This window comes from Lepus europaeus, chromosome 10 (assembly GCF_033115175.1).
Source record: "Lepus europaeus isolate LE1 chromosome 10, mLepTim1.pri, whole genome shotgun sequence".
NCBI classification, from domain to species: domain Eukaryota; kingdom Metazoa; phylum Chordata; class Mammalia; order Lagomorpha; family Leporidae; genus Lepus; species Lepus europaeus.
The window spans coordinates 125,405,480-125,427,597 of NC_084836.1; the positions used below are offsets into that span (position 1 = coordinate 125,405,480).

General features: G+C 65.6%; 2 protein-coding genes across 3 annotated transcripts; both read left to right on the forward strand.

The window, feature by feature from the left end:
• The first annotated feature begins 862 nt into the window (after positions 1-862).
• On the forward strand, positions 863-2,278 carry ABHD16B (abhydrolase domain containing 16B). Its single transcript, XM_062202434.1, has one exon. It carries the CDS (start codon positions 863-865, stop codon positions 2,276-2,278), a length of 1,416 nt encoding a protein of 471 aa, XP_062058418.1.
• Positions 2,279-3,339: 1,061 nt separating this feature from the next.
• Positions 3,340-21,860, forward strand: TPD52L2 (TPD52 like 2). 2 transcript variants are annotated; one of them, XM_062204493.1, is made up of 7 exons: positions 3,340-3,467; positions 8,653-8,798; positions 12,464-12,612; positions 13,351-13,410; positions 17,074-17,175; positions 20,490-20,538; positions 21,664-21,860. In XM_062204493.1, the coding sequence occupies exons 1-7, from the start codon at positions 3,449-3,451 to the stop codon at positions 21,757-21,759; spliced, it is 621 nt and encodes a 206-aa protein (XP_062060477.1). In that variant the 5' UTR covers positions 3,340-3,448; the 3' UTR covers positions 21,760-21,860. The 2 variants fall into 2 exon arrangements, with proteins under 2 accessions (XP_062060477.1, XP_062060478.1); XM_062204494.1 differs by lacking the exon at positions 13,351-13,410.
• Positions 21,861-22,118: the final 258 nt, after the last annotated feature.

Consider the following 22,118-nt stretch of genomic DNA (forward strand, 5'->3'; position numbering starts at 1 on the left):
TGCTGGGGCCTGGAACCTCCCCTTCCCCGAGCAGCTCAGGGTCTGGGGCAGGCCTGGCATTTGGTCTCAGTGGTGCTGGGTTCAATCCACTCCCTGGTTGTAGCACTTCTGTAATACTCTCCTCCTTTCATACGGAGAGATCTTACCTGTGGGTTCGTGCACCAAATGCTCCCAAAGCGCACCTGCAGCAGCCCGGCCAGGGCTCAGTGCAGCCCCCCAAGGGCAGGAACCCCACCACTGCGCCATCTCCATTGCCCTCAGCAGGAAGCTGGGCGTCCGACACGGGCAGCACGTGTCCGGCTGCTTCCAGTGCTTTTCCGTCCCAGACCCAGGCAGCTGCTGAATGACCCCCAAGGGCCCCCCATCCCGGTCCTGGGGCCCTGCCCCCTTGGCCGTCAGCAACTCCAGTGTGACAGGAAAAGGGGAACTCACCCCAGCTTCTCAGAAGAGGAAGGTGCAGCTCGCAGGGGTGGTCTGGGGGTGAGGGGGCTGAGCCAAGGGCTGAGAAAGAGGAACCCCAGCCAGGCAGGACCCACCTGGAGAAGGTCTGGGCTGTGGCCGGTGCCAACGGAAAGAGGATGTCTAAGGCAGTGGTTTCTAGTCTGCGCCTGGGGGAAAGTACGCGGGGGCAGGGCCACGCCGCGGAGTGAGGTGAGGTCTGAGGCCTGCACCGGCCCTCCTCTCCCTGCGGCTCAACGCAGGGGACCCCCCCCCCCGGCCTGCGTGCGCCCCTCGCCCCCAGCAACAGCGAATCATAAAGCCGGCGGCCCCAGGTCACAATGGCCACGGCGGAGGGGGGGCCGCGGCCCAGAGGCCCCGGGCCAGCCTCAGGTGCGAGGGCTGGCGCCCACCGCCCGCGCCCATGTGCGTCATCTGCTTCGTGAAGGCCCTGGTGCACGTGTTCAAGATCTACCTGACCGCCAACTACACCTACAACTTCCGCAGCTGGCCCGTGGACTTCCGCTGGGATGACGTGCGCGCGGCCAGCGGGGGCGGCAGTGGCCACCGCGCGCTCACGTGCGCGGCGGCGGCGGCGGGCGTGTGGCTGCTGCGTGACGCGGCGCTGGGAGGGGACGCGCCGGGACGGCCGCCGCGTGGGGCGCGCAGCCAGGCGCAGTGCCTGCTGCAGCAGATCCGCGAGCTGCCGGGCCAGCTGGCCAGCTACGCGCTGGCGCACTCGCTGGGCCGCTGGCTCGTGTACCCTGGCTCCATGTCCCTGATGACGCGCGCGCTGCTGCCCCTGCTGCAGCAGGGCCAGGAGCGCCTGGTGGAGCGCTACCGCGGTCGGCGCGCCAAGCTGGTGGCCTGCGACGGGAACGAGATCGACACCATGTTCATGGACCGCCGCCAGGACCCGGGCAGCGAGGGCCGCGGCCTGCGCCTGGTCATCTGCTGCGAAGGCAACGCCGGCTTCTACGAGATGGGCTGCCTCTTGGCGCCCCTGGAGGCCGGCTACTCGGTGCTGGGCTGGAACCACCCCGGCTTCGGGGGCAGCACGGGCGCGCCCTTCCCGCAGCACGACGCCAACGCCATGGACGTGGTGGTCAAGTACGCGCTGCACCGCCTGCAATTCCCGGCCGCCCACGTGGTGGTCTACGGCTGGTCCATCGGCGGTTTCACGGCCACCTGGGCCACCATGACCTACCCGGAGCTGGGCGCGCTGGTGCTGGACGCCACCTTCGACGACCTGGTGCCGCTGGCGCTCAAGGTCATGCCGCACAGCTGGAAGGGGCTGGTGGTGCGCACGGTGCGCGAGCACTTCAACCTCAATGTGGCCGAGCAGCTGTGCTGCTACCCGGGGCCCGTGCTGCTGCTGCGGCGCACGCAGGACGACGTGGTCAGCACCTCGGGCCGCCTGCCGCCGCCGCCAGCGCCCGGCGACGTGCAGGGCAACCGCGGCAACGAGCTACTGCTCCGGCTGCTGCAGCACCGCTACCCGGCCGTGATGGCGCGCGAGGGCCGCGCGGCTGTGACCCGCTGGCTGCGCGTGGGCAGCCTGGCCCAGGAGGCGGCCTTCTACGCGCGCTACCGCGTGGACGAGGACTGGTGCCTGGCGCTGCTGCGCGCCTACCGCGCTCGCTGCCACGAGGAACTCGCAGACGGCGAGGCCTGGGGGCCGCACGGGCCCGCCTTCCCGTGGCTCGTGGGCCAGGGCCTGAGCCCGCGGCGGCGCCGGCAGCTGGCGCTCTTCCTGGCGCGCCAGCACCTCAAGAACGTGGAGGCGACTCACTGCAGCCCGCTGGAGCCCGAGGAGTTCCAGATGCCCTGGGGGCTGTAGCCCGGCCCCGCGAGACCCCGCAGCGGACAGAGAACGCGCGTGCCCCAGGCCTGGGGGCCCCTGGACCCCCGTCCCCGCCCCTCCCCTCTCCTCCCCCTGCGCGCGCTTTTGGAAGCCCGCGCCCAGCTAAGATGACCCTGATGAGGTCTATGGCAGAGCTGTGTGATTGCTGCTTCTCGCCCCACGGGAAGGTGAGGGCGTGGGTGTGGCAGGGTTCTAGGGGCGCACTGGAGGGGGTGCTGTCCTGGGGGCTCCTTCCCCGCCACACTCCGGGCTGCTGTGGGAGGGGGCCCTGGGAGTCCTCCGCAGCTCCTGGAGCCAGGCTCCGGGACGCGGCCCGGTCACTGCGGGCAGGCGGGGCTGCTGGCCAGGGCTGGCCAGGCCACGACACCGCGCCCCGGGGAGGCGGCGAGCCAGGTGGAGGCGTCGGTCGGGGCCGGCAGGTGGCCCGGAGGCTTGGACGCTGCGCGCGGCTTCCCTTGCGGGGTGGACCGGACCCAGTCGGGCCCGTTCCCGGCCCAGAGGCCCCCGGGAGCCCCTGCGCTCGCCGAGCGGCTCAGCCAGGGTCCCTTGGCTGCGGACCCGGGCGGAAGCCGTGGGCACGAGACGAGCGCGGGGGGCACCCCGACAGGCGATGCGCAACTCCCACGCGAGACTGTCCCCGCGAGCGGACAAGGACTTACGGGGCGGGCAGGCCGCCGCCCGCGGTCGGAGGACGGGGTCGGAGGGTCCCACGAGCTCCGGCCTCACCCCGCCGAGGGTCACGGCACCGCGTGGGGCGGCCCTGCCACCTCCGCGGGCCCGCGTTACCTGCGCCTCAGACATTTCTACCTGCCAGTCTCGCCGCCGCAGCCAACCCGGAGGGAGTCCCTCAGAGCCCCACCTCCATTTTAGGCGGTGCCTGCAGCCTTGGCCTATCAGGATGCGGAGGAAAAAAAAACCGCCGGCCTCTGGGCCAAGGGGCGCTCTCATTGGGTGCCGTTCGTGGAGGCGGGACGGAGGCGGGGCTTGTGCCCCGAGAGGAAACGGGCTGTCGCGCCCCTGATTGCGTAATACGCAGTGGCCGAGGTGGTTCCGCTGGCTGCTGGGTACGCGGCGAGAGACTCCCCGGCTTGACCGCTCGGCCTGACTGCTCGGCTCGGGCTGCCTGCGAGCTCGGCCGCCGCCGACATGGACTCCGCCGGCCAAGGTAGCCGCAGGGCCCGGCCCCTCCGCCGCAGACGGGTCCGGGCCGCGCGGTGTCGCCTCTCGGCCTCCGTCCCCTCGGTCTTTTGCGCGCCCCGCGGCTCCTCTCCGGCCCCTCTCCGGGTCCAGGGCCCCTGGCCTCGGAGCCTCCGCGCGGGGCCCCCGGGACTCCCCGCCTGGCCCTGGACCGCGCCCGGTCGCGCGGGGCGGGGTGGCGGCGCGGCGCGCGGTGGGGCGCGGAGTCCCCGGCGTGGCAACGCCGCGTGGAGCCCAGCGCGCCCCGGGCTGCTCATGGGGAGCAGGCGGAGCCAGCGGGGCACACCCAGCGCGCGGGCCAGGCTCCAGGGCGGCCGCGCCCCAGGCCTTCCCTGCTGCTGCCCGCGCGCCCACGCACGCGAACCAGCGTCAGGATCCTGGGTGCTGGTGTTTGGATGGCGGCGGGGGCTGCAGGCTGCAGTGGCCTCGCTCGCCTCTGCCTGGGTGGGCAACGTCACAGTTGCGGCCGTAAGAATGACCTGGATCAGCGGGCGCTTGCCGCGGCCGGACAGCGTCGACCGCTCCTCGGGGGGCTTTTTTAGATTTTCTGGTGATCTTTCTGTGAAGCGTTCAGGTTTTCCTTTTTTATCTTTATTTTTTAAGATTTACTTATTTATTTGAAAGGCAGAGTTAGCAGAGAGGCAGAGGCAGAGAGAGGTCCTCTGCCCACTGGTTCACTCCCCAAATGGCTGCAAAGACCGGAACTGGACCGATACGAAGCCACTGCCAGGAGCCTCTACCGGGTCTCCCACGTAGGTGCGGGGGCCCAGGCTCCTGGACCATTTTCCGCTGCTTTCCCAGGCCATAGCAGAGAGCTGGATTGGAAATGGAGCAGCCGGGACTGGAACTGGGGCCCATATGGGTGCAGGTGGTGGCTTTACCTGGTAATCCACAGCGCTGGCCCCTACGACTTCTTTTAAAAAAAAATTTTTTTTTTTTTAAATTTGAATGCACAGTGACAGAAAGATGTCCTCGTCTATTAGGTCACTCTGCAGACACCCACAGCAGCTGGGGCTGGGCAGGCTGGTCCAGGTGGGTGCAGGGCCTCTCAGTCCCGTTAGGGAGCTGGGCCTGAAGCAGAGTGCCCTGGACTGGAGTGAGGGTCTCCTCCCACGCAGGATGTGTGGTGCTCAGGGGTGGGGCGGGGCCTCTTCCCTCCCTCGGGGCGCTTTCCAGGGAGCCCTGGCGCTTGGGCCTCACCTGTGGCTGCAGCCCCACGCCTGCTCCCTGAGGGGGCTGTCCCTGGGTGACTGCCATGGAGTCTGGTTCTGCTCTCTAGGCAGAAACTGCCCAAGAGCCTTCGCCTAGAGAGAGGCAGCAGAGGAGGCTCAGCCCAGCGGTGCGGATGCCCGGTGACCCATGCAGCCCGGTGACCGGCGAGGGTCAGCCCGGTGGCGGGAGCGAGACGTCGCCGGCCGCTGGGGAGGAGTTGGACCCAGGCGTCCAGCTTGCCTGTTGTGGGCTCTTTAAGACGTGCCCAGTGGGAGCAGGCATCCCCTTACACACACATGCACACTCACACGGTGCTGACTGCCGGAACGACCGGCCGGCAGCCAAGTGCTGGGGTTAGAGTGAACCAGAGGAGACCGTTTCCTGCCTTGGTGTCTGGGAGACTTAGTGCAGGCAAGGAGACCCCGTGCTGCACGCAGAATGAGTGGGTCTGAGGCCTGAGGCACTGCTGGGCCCCTGCCCCTCAGCCTGTGGCCATGGCCAGGCTCAGCCGTGCTTGCCACACACACACGCACGTGTACACACACGCACGCACACCCGACCCCAGCCTGCAGCCGTGACCAGGCTCAGCCATGCCCCCCCCCCCCCCCCCGCTCTCAGCCTGTGGCCATGGCCTGGCTGCTCCTGGGGGGATTTGTGTGTCACTGATGCTGGTGTGGGGGGGATGACTGCACAGGTTCCCTGTCTGTCATTTTCGTCCCTGGCAGATAAGTTGAGGGGACTGTGTTTGCCCCCGGTTAAGTCACTCTAAAAATGGGGCTCCAACAGGTGGGTGCTTTGCAGCCGGAGTCTCTGAGCCCCGTGTTCCTACAGGAGGGCAGGGGTCCCTACCTCAGCCCAGTGTGCCCACAGGGAGGGCAGGGGTCTCTACCTCAGCCCAGTGTGCCCACGGGGAGGGCAGGGGTCTCTACCTCAGAGCTCAGTGTGGGCACGGGGAGGGCAGGGGTCCCTACCTCAGCCCAGTGTGCCCACAGGGAGGGCAGGGGTCCCTACCTCAGCCCAGTGTGCCCACGGGGAGGGCAGGGGTCTCTACTTCAGCCCAGTGTGCCCACGGGGAGGGCAGGGGTCTCTACCTCAGAGCTCAGTGTGGGCACGGGGAGGGCAGGGGTCTCTACCTCAGAGCTCAGTGTGGGCACGGGGAGGGCAGGGGTCTCCACCTCAGCCCAATGTGCCCACGGGGAGGGCAGGGGTCTCTACCTCAGAGCTCAGTGTGGGCACGGGGAGGGCAGGGGTCTCTACCTCAGAGCTCAGTGTGGGCACGGGGAGGGCAGGGGTCTCCACCTCAGCCCAATGTGCCCACGGGGAGGGCAGGGGTCTCTACCTCAGAGCTCAGTGTGGGCACGGGGAGGGCAGGGGTCCCTACCTCAGCCCAGTGTGCCCACGGGGAGGGCAGGGGTCTCTACTTCAGCCCAATGTGCCCACGGGGAGGGCAGGGGTCTCTACCTCAGAGCTCAGTGTGGGCACGGGGAGGGCAGGGGTCTCTACCTCAGAGCTCAGTGTGGGCACGGGGAGGGCAGGGGTCTCCACCTCAGCCCAATGTGCCCACGGGGAGGGCAGGGGTCTCTACCTCAGAGCTCAGTGTGGGCACGGGGAGGGCAGGGGTCTCTACCTCAGAGCTCAGTGTGGGCACGGGGAGGGCAGGGGTCTCTACCTCAGAGCTCAGTGTGCCCAGGGAGGGCAGGGGTCTCTACCTCAGCCCAGTGTGGGCACGGGGAGGGCAGGGGTCCCTACCTCAGCCCAGTGTGCCCACGGGGAGGGCAGGGGTCTCTACCTCAGCCCAGTGTGCCCACGGGGAGGGCAAGGGTCTCTACCTCAGCCCAATGTGCCCACGGGGAGGGCAGGGGTCTCCACCTCAGCCCAATGTGCCCACGGGGAGGGCAGGGGTCTCTACCTCAGAGCTCAGTGTGGGCACGGGGAGGGCAGGGGTCTCTACCTCAGAGCTCAGTGTGCCCACGGGGAGGGCAGGGGTCTCTGCCTCAGAGCTCAGTGTGGGCACGGGGAGGGCAGGGGTCTCCACCTCAGCCCAATGTGCCCACGGGGAGGGCAGGGGTCTCCACCTCAGCCCAATGTGCCCACGGGGAGGGCAGGGGTCTCTACCTCAGAGCTCAGTGTGGGCACGGGGAGGGCAGGGGTCTCCACCTCAGAGCTCAGTGTGCCCACGGGGAGGGCAGGGGTCTCCACCTCAGCCCAATGTGCCCACGGGGAGGGCAGGGGTCTCCACCTCAGCCCAATGTGCCCACGGGGAGGGCAGGGGTCTCTACCTCAGAGCTCAGTGTGCCCACGGGGAGGGCAGGGGTCTCTGCCTCAGAGCTCAGTGTGGGCACGGGGAGGGCAGGGGTCTCCACCTCAGCCCAATGTGCCCACGGGGAGGGCAGGGGTCTCCACCTCAGCCCAATGTGCCCACGGGGAGGGCAGGGGTCTCTACCTCAGAGCTCAGTGTGGGCACGGGGAGGGCAGGGGTCTCTACCTCAGAGCTCAGTGTGGGCACGGGGAGGGCAGGGGTCTCTACCTCAGCCCAGTGTGCCCACGGGGAGGGCAGGGGTCTCTACCTCAGAGCTCAGTGTGGGCACGGGGAGGGCAGGGGTCTCTACCTCAGAGCTCAGTGTGGGCACGGGGAGGGCAGGGGTCTCTACCTCAGAGCTCAGTGTGGGCACGGGGAGGGCAGGGGTCTCTACCTCAGAGCTCAGTGTGCCCAGGGAGGGCAGGGGTCTCTACCTCAGAGCTCAGTGTGCCCACGGGGAGGGCAGGGGTCTCTACCTCAGAGCTCAGTGTGGGCACGGGGAGGGCAGGGGTCTCTGCCTCAGAGCTCAGTGTGGGCACGGGGAGGGCAGGGGTCTCCACCTCAGCCCAGTGTGGGCACGGGGAGGGCAGGGGTCTCTACCTCAGAGCTCAGTGTGGGCACGGGGAGGGCAGGGGTCTCTACCTCAGAGCCCAGTGTGGGCACGGGGAGGGCAGGGGTCTCCACCTCAGCCCAGTGTGGGCACGGGGAGGGCAGGGGTCTCTACCTCAGAGCCCAGTGTGGGCACGGGGAGGGCAGGGGTCTCTACCTCAGAGCTCAGTGTGGGCACGGGGAGGGCAGGGGTCTCTACCTCAGAGCTCAGTGTGCCCACGGGGAGGGCAGGGGTCTCTGCCTCAGAGCTCAGTGTGGGCACGGGGAGGGCAGGGGTCTCTACCTCAGAGCTCAGTGTGGGCACGGGGAGGGCAGGGGTCTCTACCTCAGAGCTCAGTGTGGGCACGGGGAGGGCAGGGGTCTCTACCTCAGAGCTCAGCGTGGGCACGGGGAGGGCAGGGGTCTCTACCTCAGAGCTCAGCGTGGGCACGGGGAGGGCAGGGGTCTCTACCTCAGCCCAATGTGCCCACGGGGAGGGCAGGGGTCTCTACCTCAGAGCTCAGTGTGGGCACGGGGAGGGCAGGGGTCTCTACCTCAGCCCAATGTGCCCACGGGGAGGGCAGGGGTCTCTGCCTCAGCCCAGTGTGCCCACGGGGAGGGCAGGGGTCTCTACCTCAGCCCAGCGTGCCCACGGGGAGGGCAGGGGTCTCTACCTCAGAGCTCAGTGTGGGCACGGGGAGGGCAGGGGTCTCTACCTCAGAGCTCAGTGTGGGCACGGGGAGGGCAGGGGTCTCTACCTCAGAGCTCAGTGTGCCCAGGGAGGGCAGGGGTCTCTACCTCAGAGCTCAGGGTTCCCGTGGGGGAGGCAGGGCTGGGCATGGCTGCCTTGCACTGCGGTCTCTGCTGTGGCAGAGCCGCCGAATGACGCTGGGTCTGGGCCTGCGTGGCCAAAGCGTGGCTGCCTGCCGTCCGACTGCACAGACTCCCATGTGCTCTCCCCTCCCCCGGCTCGCCCCTGCCCCTCCCCCTCCCCTGCCCCCCCTGCCCCCCCCCCAGCCTCCCTCCGTCTCTGACCTGGCTCTGTTTCTGGCAGATATCAACCTGAATTCCCCCAGCAGAGTGCTGCTCTCTGACTTCGTCTCGGAGGCGCCCGTCAGCCCAGGTGTGGGCGCGCAGACCCCGGCCGTGCAGGCCCTGACCGCGGCAGAGGAGGAGGAGCTCAGGGCCGAGCTCGTCAAGGTACTGTGGCTGGCCGCGGGTCCGAGGGACAGAGCAGCACTCTGCTTTACAGGGGTTGCCCACTTGCTGAAGCTCCCACTGGACGGGCCCAGCTCTGTGCTGACAGTGGAGGCAGGGCCCGGCCTTGTCTTCCCACCTCTGCCCCATGAGGGTGGTGTGCACGTGTGTGCCCTGTGAGGATGGTGTGCGTGTGTGTGCCCTGTGAGGGTGGTGTGCACACCGTGTGTGCCCTGTGAGGGTGGTGTGCACGCCGTGTGTGCCCTGTGAGGGTGGTGTGTGCCCTGTGAGGATGGTGTGCGTGTGTGTGCCCAGTGAGGGTGGTGTGCACCCCGTGTGTGCCCTGTGAGGGTGGTGTGCACCCCGTGTGTGCCCTGTGAGGGTGGTGTGTGCCCTGTGAGGGTGGTGTGCATGCCGTGTGTGCACTGTGAGGGTGGTGTGCACGTGTGTGCCCTGTGAGGGTGGCGTGCGTGTGTGTGCCCTGTGAGGGTGGTGTGCACCCCGTGTGTGCCCTGTGAGGGTGGTGTGCATGCCGTGTGTGCCCTGTGAGGGTGGTGTGTGCCCTGTGAGGGTGGTGTGCATGCCGTGTGTGCCCTGTGAGGGTGGCGTGCACACTGTGTGTGCCCTGTGAGGGTGGTGTGCATGCCGTGTGTGCCCTGTGAGGGTGGTGTGCACGTGTGTGCCCTGTGAGGGTGGTGTGCATGCCGTGTGTGCCCTGTGAGGGTGGCGTGCACGCCGTGTGTGCCCTGTGAGGGTGGTGTGTGCCCTGTGAGGGTGGTGTGCACGCCGTGTGTGCCCTGTGAGGGTGGTGTACACCTGTGTGCCCTGTGAGGGTGGTGTGCACGTGTGTGCCCTGTGAGAACGGTGTGCACACCGTGTGTGCCCTGTGAGGGTGGTGTGCGTGTGTGTGCCCTGTGAGGGTGGTGTGCACGCCGTGTGTGCCCTGTGAGGGTGGTGTGTGCCCTGTGAGGGTGGTGTGCACGCCGTGTGTGCCCTGTGAGGGTGGTGTACACCTGTGTGCCCTGTGAGGGTGGTGTGCACGTGTGTGCCCTGTGAGGGTGGTGTGCACGCCGTGTGTGCCCTGTGAGGGTGGTGTGCACGTGTGTGCCCTGTGAGGGTGGTGTGCACGCCGTGTGTGCCCTGTGAGGGTGGTGTGCACGTGTGTGCCCTGTGAGGGTGGTGTGCACGTGTGTGCCCTGAGGGTGGTGTGCACGTATGTGCCCTGTGAGGGTGGTGTGCACGCCGTGTGTGCCCTGTGAGAACGGTGTGCTCCTGTGTGCCCTGTGAGGGTGGCGCGTATGCCTGTGTGTGCACAGGGAGGTGGCCCCTCGGGTTAGCAGTCTGCTGGGAGAGTCCCTGCGGGGATCACACATCAGTGTGAGGACCCTGTACATCTTACTTGTTTAAAAACGCTGCTTTTGTGAAACGTGCTTTGTGTGATTTTGGTGATCCTCTGCGAGATGATGGCTGCAGGGCGAGATGGGTGAGGGGCAGAGGCCTCCCAGTGTTGTTTGTTTTTCACACCGACCACCGAGTTTCTTGAGTTTCTTTTTACTCTGGGACACAGAGTTTAATAGTGGCCTTTAAAAAAAAAAGATTTATTTTTTTGAGAGGAAGAGTTGCAGACAGAGAGAGGGACAGACAGAGAGGTCCTCCATCTGGTGGTTCACTCCCCAGAAGGCTGCAATGGCCGGAGCTGGGCCGATCAGGAGCCAGAAGCTTCTTCTGGGTCTCCTATGCAGGTGCAGGGGCACAAGGACTTGGGCCGTCTTCCACTGCTTTCCCAGGCCACAGCAGGGAGCTGGATCGGAAGAGGAGCAGCCGGGTCTCGTACTGGCGCCCATATGGGATGCAGGTGCTGTAGGCGGAGGCTTAACCTGCCACAGCGCCTCCTGTCACCGTGGCTTGATTCAGATGCCGGAACTTGCTGAGTACCTGGCTGCAGCCCCCAGCCAGAGAGAAGCCGAAGCACCAGGAGCCCCACCCTGCTGTCTGAGGTCCGACAGGGACTGGGCTCCGGAGCGCAGTGGACGGCACCCGGCTGTGTCTGTTCAGAGGAGGACAGAGGGCTAGCAAGGCCCTGGAGACCTGGCTTTGCGTCTCCTTCCACCGTGTGTTGGTTTAGTAACTTTACCCGTAGGGTCTTTGGGGTGATGGTTTCTGTTTTTGTCTTTTTGAGCGACAGAAGAGAGCGTGAGCGCCCGTCTGCTGGTTGACTCCTCAGAGGCCTGCAGCAGCCAGCACTGGGCCCGGCCACGGCCCGAGTGAGAGCTCAACCCAGACCCCCTGTGGGTGGCAGGAACCCAGTTACTTGAGCAGGAAGCTGGAGTCGGCAGCCAGGTATCAAACCCAGGAACTCCTGTGTGGGGTGTGGGCCTCCTAACCCGAGGCTAAACGCTGGCCCCCACAGGAGAGCTGCAAGGAGAGGCTGACGCCCTGTTGCTGGCTGGCTGCTGCCCAAGGCACGGGTGCACGTCCATGGGATGAGCTGGCCGCTGTGGGTGTTTGGTCTTGGGTGAGCCTGTGTTTCTAGAAGGGACTCCTCGGGGTGAGCTCTGGCCTGGACATTGAGGTGCGGGTGGGTGGCCTGCACTGGGACCTCAGACCCCAGGAGGCAGCAGCGATGGCTTGCGGAACTGGGTCCCTGCCACCCACATGGAGACCTGGGTTTGGTTCTGGGCTCCTGGCTTTGGACCAGCCCACCCCCAGCTGCTGTGGGCATTAGGGGACGTGGGCTCTCTCTCGCTCTCCATGCCTCTAAAATAAACAAGTTTTAAGAAAATAAGTAAGAATTACTTCATGTTAGATTTATTTTCTAAAATGAAACCTAGTAGTAAGCTATTTTTTAGTGCCTTGATCCAAGTCACTCTTTTGGGAAAGGGGCCTCTCTTTCCACAGCTGAGGTGAGAGACGTCCAAGTGCCGCAGCTTTACAGGATGGTGGTCTGAGAAGTCTCTTTTGTTTCAAGTTTAAGATCTGGGCAAGGGCTGGCGCTGTGGCTCAATAGGCTAATCCTCTGCCTTGCAGCGCCGGCACACCGGGTTCTAGTCCCAGTCGGGGCGCCGGATTCTGTCCCGGTTGCTCCTCTTCCAGGCCAGCTCTCTGCTGTGGCCCGGGAGTGCAGTGGAGGATGGCCCAAGTGCTTGGGTCCTGCACCCAATGGGAGACCAGAAGCACCTGGTTCCTGCCTTTGGATCAGCACGGTGTGCCGGCTGCAGCACGCTGGCCGCGGCGGCCATTGGAGGGTTAACCAACAGCAAAAGGAAGACCTTTCTCTCTGTCTCTCTCTCTCACTGTCCACTCTGCCTGTCAAAAAAAAAAAAAAAGATCTGGGCAAGTTCAGGTCTTCATTATTTGGGGTTTTTCTGCTACCCAGCCCAAACTACCTTAAGCACAAAAGAGAATTCAGGTTTCGCTTTGGCTGAGACTTGGAGCTGAGCCCAGCAGCACGGGTGTGGCCAGGCCGCGTCTGTCCCCTGGGCTGCTCCTGCTGTGGGCTCCCGAGGGAGCAGTGAGGCGCAGCTCGGGAGTTGGGGAGTTCTCCAGGCGTCGGGGTGCTGGATGAAAACAGGTGTCAGCTGTGGACGCTGTTCCGAGACGAGCTGTGTGTAAGGACGCTGGTCGCCTGCAGTCATGGTGGCCGTCATTGTCCACTGTGTGCCTTGCAGGTGGAAGAAGAGATTGTGACCCTGCGCCAGGTGCTGGCGGCCAAGGAGAGGCACTGCGGAGAGCTGAAGAGGAGGCTGGGCCTGTCCGCCCTGGAGGGGCTGAAGCAGAACCTGTCCCGGAGTTGGCACGACGTGCAAGTCTCTAACGCGTAGGTGCTGGCTGCAGTGTCCCCCACCTGTCCCCTGCCCGGAGGACGTAGAGACGGGGCTGGGTCACAGTTCCTTGCCACAGGGTGGGGTCCAGTGAGGCTGAGTCCTTGACCTGGGAACTGTGCCTCTGTTTATTCCTTAGAAGGCACGTGGGCACCCCAGCCGGCTGTCCGGGCAGAGGCTGACAGGCGCGGGGTTCAGGGCCCTCAGCAAGTGCGTGCTCGGTGGCCATCCCAGCTGTGTCTGCTGAAATGCACTGTGACCCCGCCAGGACGGAGTTTGGGCATGGCCTCGGGGTTCCCCTGAGCTGGGCAGTGTCTCCCGGAGGCCGGGTCTGCGCACAGATGGATTGGTCACCGTCCGCCAACCCATCAGCCTCAGCAGTGGACAGCTCTGTGTTTCTTCTCGGGTGTGGTACTCGAGTCCCAGAGTCTGTCACAGGGTGTGGTGGCCGTGTAGGCTGTGTCCTGTGGCTGGCCCTGCAGCGCTGTTCCCAGAGCTGCTTCCAGCAGAGGCATCGCCCTGGGTCCTGCGGGGGTGCTGCAGGTGGCAGGCGCTGTTCTCGGGCGGGCTGGGCGCTGGGACTTGGGGCCCTGGGGCGCTGGGGAGCTGGGAGCTGGGCCCTGGGGAGCTCAGGCCCTGCCAGCTGACCTGTCTCCCTGGAGTCTCACCTGCAGTTTGAAGCCTTGGTTGAAATTTTTCTTCTAAATAACTGACCACGGACTTTCTGTTTGTAGCTATGTGAAAACGTCTGAGAAGCTTGGGGAGTGGAATGACAGAGTGACCCAGTCTGGCCTGTGAGTGCTCGCCCGGCTGCTGCCGCTTGCTCTGCCTCTGGCTCGCTGTGGCACAGCACAGAGCTCGCCTGGTGTGTGCTGCCCCTTTCTCACTGTACGTGCTGGAGGGGCAGGCAGTGACAGGGGACACCGCCCGGCCCCCAGACCGCAGTGCGTCCCTGACGGAGCCCCGAGGGCCGCGGGCACAGTGGTCAGCACCTCCCGGCCTGATCTTGGTGGCTGTGTTGGTTTTTGCTCTTCCTCTGCAGACGTGGCCCCGGCTGGCAGGGTCTCAGCTGTGCTCGTACCTGGGGGGCATGTGCATGGGGCGCGGTGTGTATCAGCCAGCTGTCATCTGGGCATGCTGGGAGCATTGTTGGACAGCGTCGGGGGCCTTGAAGAAGTCCCGGTGGTCTGGGAGCCACTGTCCTGCCTCACGTGGCGTGTTGGCACAGCATGTGTGAGGGCACCGCCCTCGGTGTCAGTGTCGGCACAGCACAGTGAGGGCACCGTCCTCAGTGTCGGCACAGCACGGTGAGGGCTCCGCCCTGCCTCACGTGTCGGCACAGCACAGTGGCTTGGTGTAGCTCAGGGTCGCAGTGGCCCAGGCTGACTCCTGTGTCGCAGACACTTAAACCAGGTAGTGCAGTCACGGTCAGTGTCCAGTCAGGGTAACTAGAACTGGTGTGGGTGTTTAAAGATAGCCTTGTGGGTTTTTCCCATCTCCCATGTGGCAGGAAGTGCTGCATGGGTGCCACGGGGCGTGGGCAGGAGTGGCTGCTGCCGAGCTTGTCTCGGAGGAGCTGGGGGCGAGCTGGCTCTCTGCACCTGCACCTTCTGCCAGGTGAGGGCTCCGGGCACAGCGGCCAGCCCTGGACGTGAAGGAGCCCCGGTGGGCTGTGTCTGAAGAGCTGCAGTGGACAGCAGCTCCACAGGGAGCCAGTGTTCCTCAGGTCGAGGCACGGCTGTCCCGTGGGCAGCGTGAGCACCAGGCAGACTCAGGGTTGGGAGACTGCACCCATGCTGCTCGGCCCGTGTGCTGTGACGCTGCTCCCTGCTGCGTTCATTGTAGGGGGAGCTGATTGAGAGCCCAGGTGGGGGTGTGTGGTGGCTGTGTGTGGCTGAGAGCCCAGGTGGGGGTGTGGCTGAGAGCCCAGGTGGGGGTGTGGCTGGGTGTGGCTGAGAGCCCAGGTGTGGGGGTGTGTGTGGTGGCTGTGTGTGGCTGAGAGCCCAGGTGTGGGGGTGTGGCTGAGAGCCCAGGTGGGGGTGTGTGTGTGGCTGAGAGCCCAGGTGTGGGGGTGTGGCTGTGTGTGGCTGAGCGCCCAGGTGTGGGGGTGTGGCTGAGAGCCCAGGTGGGGGGGTGTGTGTGGTGGCTGTGTGTGGCTGAGCGCCCAGGTGTGGGGGTGTGGCTGAGAGCCCAGGTGGGGGTGTGTGGTGGCTGTGTGTGGCTGAGAGCCCAGGTGGGGGTGTGGCTGAGCGCCCAGGTGGGGGTGTGTGTGTGGCTGTGTGTGGCTGAGAGCCCAGGTGTGGGGGTGTGGCTGAGAGCCCAGGTGTGGGTGTGTGTGTGTGGCTGGGTGTGGCTGAGCGCCCAGGTAGGGGTGTGTGTGTGGCTGGGTGTGTGTGGTGGCTGTGTGTGGCTGAGAGCCCAGGTGTGTGTGGTGGCTGTGTGTGGCTGAGAGCCCAGGTGTGGGGGTGTGGCTGAGAGCCCAGGTGTGGGGGTGTGTGGTGGCTGTGTGTGGCTGAGAGCCCAGGTGTGGGGGTGTGGCTGAGAGCCCAGGTGGGGGAGTGTGTGTGGCTGTGTGTGGCTGAGAGCCCAGGTGTGGGGGTGTGGCTGAGCGCCCAGGTGGGGGTGTGTGTGTGGCTGTGTGTGGCTGAGAGCCCAGATGGGGGTGTGTGTGTGGCTGTGTGTGGCTGAGCGCCCAGGTGTGGGGGTGTGGCTGAGAGCCCAGGTGGGGGTGTGTGTGTGGCTGTGTGTGGCTGAGCGCCCAGGTGGGGGGGTGTGGCTGAGAGCCCAGGTGGGGAGTGTGTGTGGCTGTGTGTGGCTGAGCGCCCAGGTGTGGGGGTGTGTGTGTGGCTGTGTGTGGCTGAGCGCCCAGGTGTGGGGGTGTGGCTGAGAGCCCAGGTGGGGGTGTGTGTGTGGCTGTGTGTGGCTGAGAGCCCAGGTAGGGGTAGCCCCACAGGTCCCTGCCGTTACTCCATAGTTCACCTGGAGTCCTTTAGACACAAGTGGCAAAAGGCACAGCTAAGTAGTGAGAGCCAAGGAAGGAGCAGGGGGCTCACCATGCTCACCACGGGGAAGCCCCCGCTCCCAGCTCTGCAGCCCAGCAGCAGGTGGCCGGCTGGGGCCTTGCGAGCCGGGTCTGGTCACTTGCCCAGCCCACGTCGGGGGAGGCAGCCCTGGAGAGGACTCAGGAGAAGGAATGTCTCCCAGATGCCACGGGGGCGGAGCTGCTGTCTGTCCCCGAGGTCTGAGCAGTTCCCAAAGGTGCTGGCCAGGGCGCAGCCCTGTCACCTCCCTGTCGGTGCCGTGGCCCTCAGAGTGGGCCTGCAGCACAGCGAGCCCTGGAGGGGGTGACCTCAGGCTGGTTGAGACAGGGCCTGTGAGCGCCCTGCTGGACTTGGCTGTGCATGGGCGCCCACTGTGTCTGGGGCAGGTCCCTGTTTCTGAGGAGGTCTCATGACCCCTGTTCACACCCTGTGAGTCCTGGGGGGCCCGTGGGTGCTCCCGGCCCCAGCTCAGCCTGCTTCTGCCCTCCCCATGCGGAGCGCAGAGGGGCTCAGGCCCTCCGCTACATACCTTTCACTCCCGCAGCCCCCAGAGTGGGTGTGGTGCCTCCTGCTCTGCTTGCAGGGCAGTGGAGGTGGACGGTGTCCCCTGAAGCTGTGTTCCTGGGTGCCGAGTGCTCTTGGGATCCTGTGTGGGCGGCTGCGAAACCTGTCCCTTTCCTGTGTCGCCTGCCGCCATCTTGTTAGCCCGTGGAGGGCACAGGGCCTCGTGGGGCCGTGGCAGAGGCCCGTTGCTGCCTCTGCTGAGGGGGGCCTGTCTCGAGCTGTGACTGCCTCAGGGCTCAGCCTGGTGATGCTGAGGTGGGCGAGGAGGCCCCCGACCTTCGCTGTGGCCCAGGGACTGTGCAGCGTGCTGTGCTGTGGACTTTGCCGTGACGCAGGCTGTCGTGGGTTTTGTTTGTGGTGGCAGCTGGACCAGGGCTGGCAGCCTCGGGTGCCGACTCTTGCTGGGTCCCTGGGCCTGCGTGCGGACGCTCAGGTCACGGAGCTGTGACTCGGAGCAGGTGGACCGGCGCCAGCCCCTGCCGTGTGGAGAGCTGAGGGGCTCCCAGGCTGGGGCAGGTCACAGACTGCGCTGGTTGGAACAGCACGTTCCTGGGCTGCTGCCCAGTGTGCAGCTCGGTCCTGTGGTGTCTCCCAGGTAGTCAGGGCCTGTGAGAAGGCAGGAAAATGGGGGGAGCAAGTTCAGGTGTCCCGGCAGGCGGGAAGCCCTGGGGCCTCCCTCATAGCCGCCCAGGGAGCGGCTCCGCCCCTTCCCCCCAGGCCCTGCCCCGCCCCTTCCCCCAGGCCCTGCCCCGCCCCTTCCCCCAGGGCCTGCAGGTCCTTGGGGTTTGGCCTCTGGGCTGTGGTGCCCTCGGGCTGGCTTGGCTTGGCTGACTGGCTGTGTCTTCCTCCCAGCTACAAGAAGACTCAGGAAACTCTCTCACAGGCGGGGCAGAAGACGTCAGCTGCCCTGTCCACCGTGGGCTCTGCCATCAGCAGGAAGCTCGGGGACATGAGGTGAGATCCCCACCACACACAGTGCCCCAGGCCTGCTCAGGGCCGGGCAGGGGTGAGGTGCTGTAGGGGCGTGGCATCAGCCTCCAGCCTAGGGTTCAGGTGCAGGGCCCTGTCTGCACAGACTCTTGTTTGGGGGGTGGGGGTTCATCTGCTGTCACTTCTGTTTTCCTGGGGTGGACGGTCACACGTGCCCCACGTCTCGTGCTTGGGGTCGCTGAGACGGTTCTGCTCCTGGAAGCTGCACTGAGGGTGCCCACTTCACCTGTGGGTCTGGGCAGGCCCCAGCTGTCCCCGGGGTTAGGCTTTGGCCTGCTGTCCCCTCTGCATTTTGCCTGGCCCAGGCTCCAGGGAGTGCAGTCACAGGCCAGGAGGTCGTGACCCTCTTGGCCCCACAGCCCTCACGTTGCACAGTGCACGCGGGGCCTGTGTCCCACAGCTGAGCCGGGGCCCGTGATGGGAGCCCCGAGCTGCAGCCGAGCGGGCAGTGGCAGGGGTTGGCTGTGACTCCCCGGGAGGCTCCCTGGGACACTGCCGCCCGAGTGCACGGTGCTCAGCCTGGTGGTGGTGGCTGCTCCCAGGAGCTTCAGGTGCACCTGGTCCTTCCTGGAGATGCCAGCCCCACCACAGGGCTTTTTAAAGAAGCATTTAGTGTTTGCTGCGCCTAAAGGCACATAGCATCCTCCACGGGGGTGTCCTCTCACTTTGGGGTCACATGCTCTTTTTTGTTTGTTTGCTTTAAGATTTATTTGCTTATTTGAGAGGCAGAGTTACAGACAGAGGGAGAGACACTCCCCAAAATGGCCGCAATGGGTGGAGCTGGGCTGATCCAGAGCCAGGAGCCAGGAGCCAGGAGCTTCTTCTGGGTCTCCTTTGTGGGTGCAAGGGCCCAAGGACTTGGGCCATCTTCCACTTTCTCAGGCCATAAGCAGGGAGCTGGATTGGAAGTGGAGCAGCTGGGACTCGAACCGGCGCTGGTGTGGGGTGCCTGTGCTGCAGGCACTGGCATCCACCTGGTCGTTTTCAGTACTCAGTCCCATCTGAGGTGGTTCAGGGTCCTAGATGGAGACCTGACGGCAGTGGAGGCCTTGGGACGCTGGGAATGGCCCAGGGCCAGTGGTCCTGTCTCCCTCAGGGCCGCTCCTCTCCAGAGCTCCTCTCTTCCTTGATGAGGAGTGAAGTGGCCGCCATCTCCCGACACCGTGGACTGGCCACCAACCTCGTGATGCAGCCTCAGGGGTGCGGGACGGCTGTGCCTATGCTGGCTGTGCCTGTGCCGCCGGGTGTGATGTCTGACTCTCCCCGCAGGTGTGTGGCCTCCAGGATGGTACCACAGCAGCTAGGCCTCTCCCATTGGCTGGCTGTGTCCAGGGTGCCTGACGGGTGGCCTGTGTGTAGCCATCCTGGGTGTGGGTTGCCAGGGAGGCCCCTCCCCTGACGTCCTCGTCACTGCTTCCTGCACGTGGGATTCGGGTCGAGGGGGCTTCACATCCAGACTCCAGGGCGGACGATCCCCAGGGGGTCCCCAACCCTGGGGTCCGGGTCCGTGGTGGGCTTGTCCGTGGCAGCCTGGCCTAAGGCCTTGTTGTGCTCTGGGGCAGAGGGGACCGTATTTGGCTCAGGTTGCCATCTGGCCTGGTGACCTTGGACAAGGGACCGGCCCTCTGAGGAGAGCACCTGTGGGGTGGAGGGTGTGTCCGGTCCTCGCGCCCCCCGCCCAGATTGGGAACGGCTGCCTGTTTTGGTTTCGTGTGTGAGAGGCAGTGGCCCAGCTGCGTGGTAGAGGAGCGACTGCTGTGTCTCACCTGTGCCGGCAGCTGCCTGTGTGGTGATGGCACGGAGGAGCAGGCTTGGTGTGGCTGAGCCTGGCCAGCGGGCGGCGGCCTCTTCATGCCTGCGCTGGGTCTGCTCTGTACTCAGGCCTTCTCCCTTCTAACCTCCAGACCGGTCTGCCCATGGCCACGCCCAGGAGGCTGCACCAGGGCTGTGCAGGTGCTGCCTGTGGAGTGGGGGCCTAGGGAGATGGGGGACGGGGCCACACCCTGCGTGGCCTTTGGGAGCCGGGGCTCCTGGGGGACGGTCGTGGGTGGGCCCTGGCTGCCCACCCCTAACGCTGCTCTCTGCTTTCTCCTGCTGCTGCTCTGTCTGCAGGGCTCACCCGTTCTCACACTCCTTTAGGTAAGATGCACCTGGACGCACCTGGAGAGACTCTCGGGGTCAGGCAGGGTGGACTGGGGAGACCCACGGGGCTGGGCGGAGAGTGGACGCCCCTCGAGGACAGCAGTGTGGGGCAGTGCAGAGATGGGGCGTCCCTGGCCTCAGTGTGCCCGTGTCCCCACTGAGAGTGTCGCCCCTGGGCCGGTGAGTGGCCGCCCCAGCCTTTCACTGCAGGTGTTCTGAGCGTCACACCTGACAGCCGGGGAAGCGTCCGGTCTGTGCGTCCGCTGTCCCTGTCCACACTGTCCTCCAGCAGGGTCTCTTCTTTCTGGGGCACTTTGGGGGGCCAGACGCTCGTCCAGCTGTGGTGGGAGCGGGGCTCCTGCCTGTCCCCTCCTGGCGGTCAGGGTTACCTGTGCGCCGGGCTGCCGCGCGCCTGCAAGTGTTGTCCTCCTCGCTAACCCCTGCTTCTCTGCTCCTCACGCCTGCCGGCAGCAGCCACTCCATCCGCCACTCGATAAGCATGCCGGCCATGAGGTAACGGTGCCTGTGCCCCACTGCTCAGTGGGGCGTCTGGGCGGGGGCGGGGGCTCACAGCCCGCACTTCCTCTCAAGTCAGGGTCTGTTCCGCTGGCAGCTAAGGGTTGGGAAGGACCTTCCAGGCTGCGGGAGGCTGGGACGGGGAGGGGTCTGTGCACCTGCCGAGGCCTGCACTGGAGACCAAGTCCTGGTCTGTGTGAGGAGGGGCTGGAGGCCTCCACACCGCTGACCCCAGCTGTGCAGGCCCCCTGCTGTGTGGGGGCGGGACCTCGGGCAGCAAGGCCGCCTGCCCGTCTGCTCCTCCCAGCTCTGCTGTCCTGGAGTTGTCCTGGGTGTCATCGCAGGTCCCTCCCCTCTGTGGGAAGGCTTTTCCATGGCCCAGAACAAGGGGCCAGAGGTGCGAGCTGGGGCTGTGTGACCTCTGGCCTGGCCCTGTGGCGTTGCTGAGTCGGTTCTGACCTGAGGAGCCCCTGGCGTGGCCTTGGCTGGGCTCTCTGGGGGTGTCATTGCAGGGAGATTTTGGGGTGCTGAGAGTCCTGCTGGAGGCTGTCCCCCGAGGCTCTTACAACCTGAGTGGGGGTGGGCGTCGCCCTTCATCCGGCCTCTCTGCTCTCTCTCAGGAACTCTGCAGCCTTCAAGTCCTTCGAAGACCGCGTCGGGACCATCAAGGTAATTGTGCTGCTGTCCAGCGCCTCCGGGTGACCGGTCACACTGTCACCCCGGCACGTCACTTAGCTGTGTGCAGCGTCCTCGGGGCGACCTGTCACCCCTGCACGTCACTTAGCTGTGTCCAGTGTCCTCGGGGCGACCTGTCACCCCAACACCTCACTTAGCTATCTCCAGCGTCCTCGGGGTGACCTGTCACCCTGGCACGTCACTTAGCTGTGTCCAGCGTCCTCGGGGCGACCTGTCACCCTGGCACGTCACTTGGCTGTGTCCAGCGTCCTCGGGGCGACCTGTCACCCCAACACGTCACTTGGCTGTGTCCAGCATCCTCGGGGCGACCTGTCACCCCAACACCTCACTTGGCTGTGTCCAGCATCCTCGGGGCGACCTGTCACCCCGGCAGGTCACTTAGCTGTGTCCAGCGTCCTCGGGGCGACCTGTCACCCCGGCAGGTCACTTGGCTGTGTCCAGCGTCCTCGGGGCGACCTGTCACATGACAGGTCACTTAGTTGCAGACTCACTTGAGATTGTGTCCCAGAGAGGACTTTGTGCAGAGACCCCACCCCCTCTTGTGGCCACGCCCATCTTTCTCCTGCCCCTGCACCAGCAACTCTTATTTTTATTTAAAAAAAATTTTTTTTATTTGACAGGCAGAGTTAGATAGATAGAGAGAGAAAGGTCTTCCTTCCGCTGGTTCACCCCGCACATGGCCAGGAGCCAGATGCTTCCTCCTGGTCTCCCATGCGGGTGCAGGGCCCAAGCAGTTGGGCCATCCTCCACTGCCTTCCCGGGCCACGGCAGAGAGCTGGACTGGAAGAGGAGCAACCGGGATTAGAACCCAGCCCCCATATGGGATGCCGGCGCCGCAGGCAGAGGATTAACCGAGTGAGCCAGGGCGCCGGCCCCTGGCACCAGCAACTCTTAGTGCGTGCTCTCCTTCGATGGTTCTGTCACTTCAGCAGCGTCCCTTCGGTGGGGTCCTAGACTGCAGCCCTGTGGGGCTGAGCTCGTGGCCTGGTTCCCCAGACGGCTGTGCCGGGCATCAGCCATGTGGGTTGGCCCGGGCCGTGGCCCGCTGGGTCCGTGCCGCGTCCCAGGCTCTGTTTCTTGCTCTTGTCCCTCCTGCAGTCGAAGGTCGCGGGTGGCGGAGAGAACGGAGGCGACCACCTTGCCGCCTCGGCCGCGGGCAGCGCCCAGCCCCTGCCGGAGCATGCGCCTTTCTAGTCTCGCCGCGCCCTCCCTGCCGGCCAGCGAAGCACGGAGCCGCGCCGGCCGCCTGCAGTGGGCGTGCGCAGATATGTCATGCGAAAGGTCACAGAGGTCACCGCGCTGCCCTTCCTGGGGGCAGGAAGTGGACAGGGTGGCTCCCTGGGGACGTCCGGAGCAGCCCCCCGCCTGTGGGGACACTCCCTGCCCTGCGACCCGGAAAGGAAACAGCAGCGCTCGCTGTCACACGGGTGACCTGGCTTCAACAAAGCAAATTCATTATTTTTTTAATGCAGTGGACTTTTCAAAAATTAAATTCAGGCAAGCAGCTTGGCCTCACCTTGCAGAACAGCGTTTCTTTGTGCTGAAATGCACTC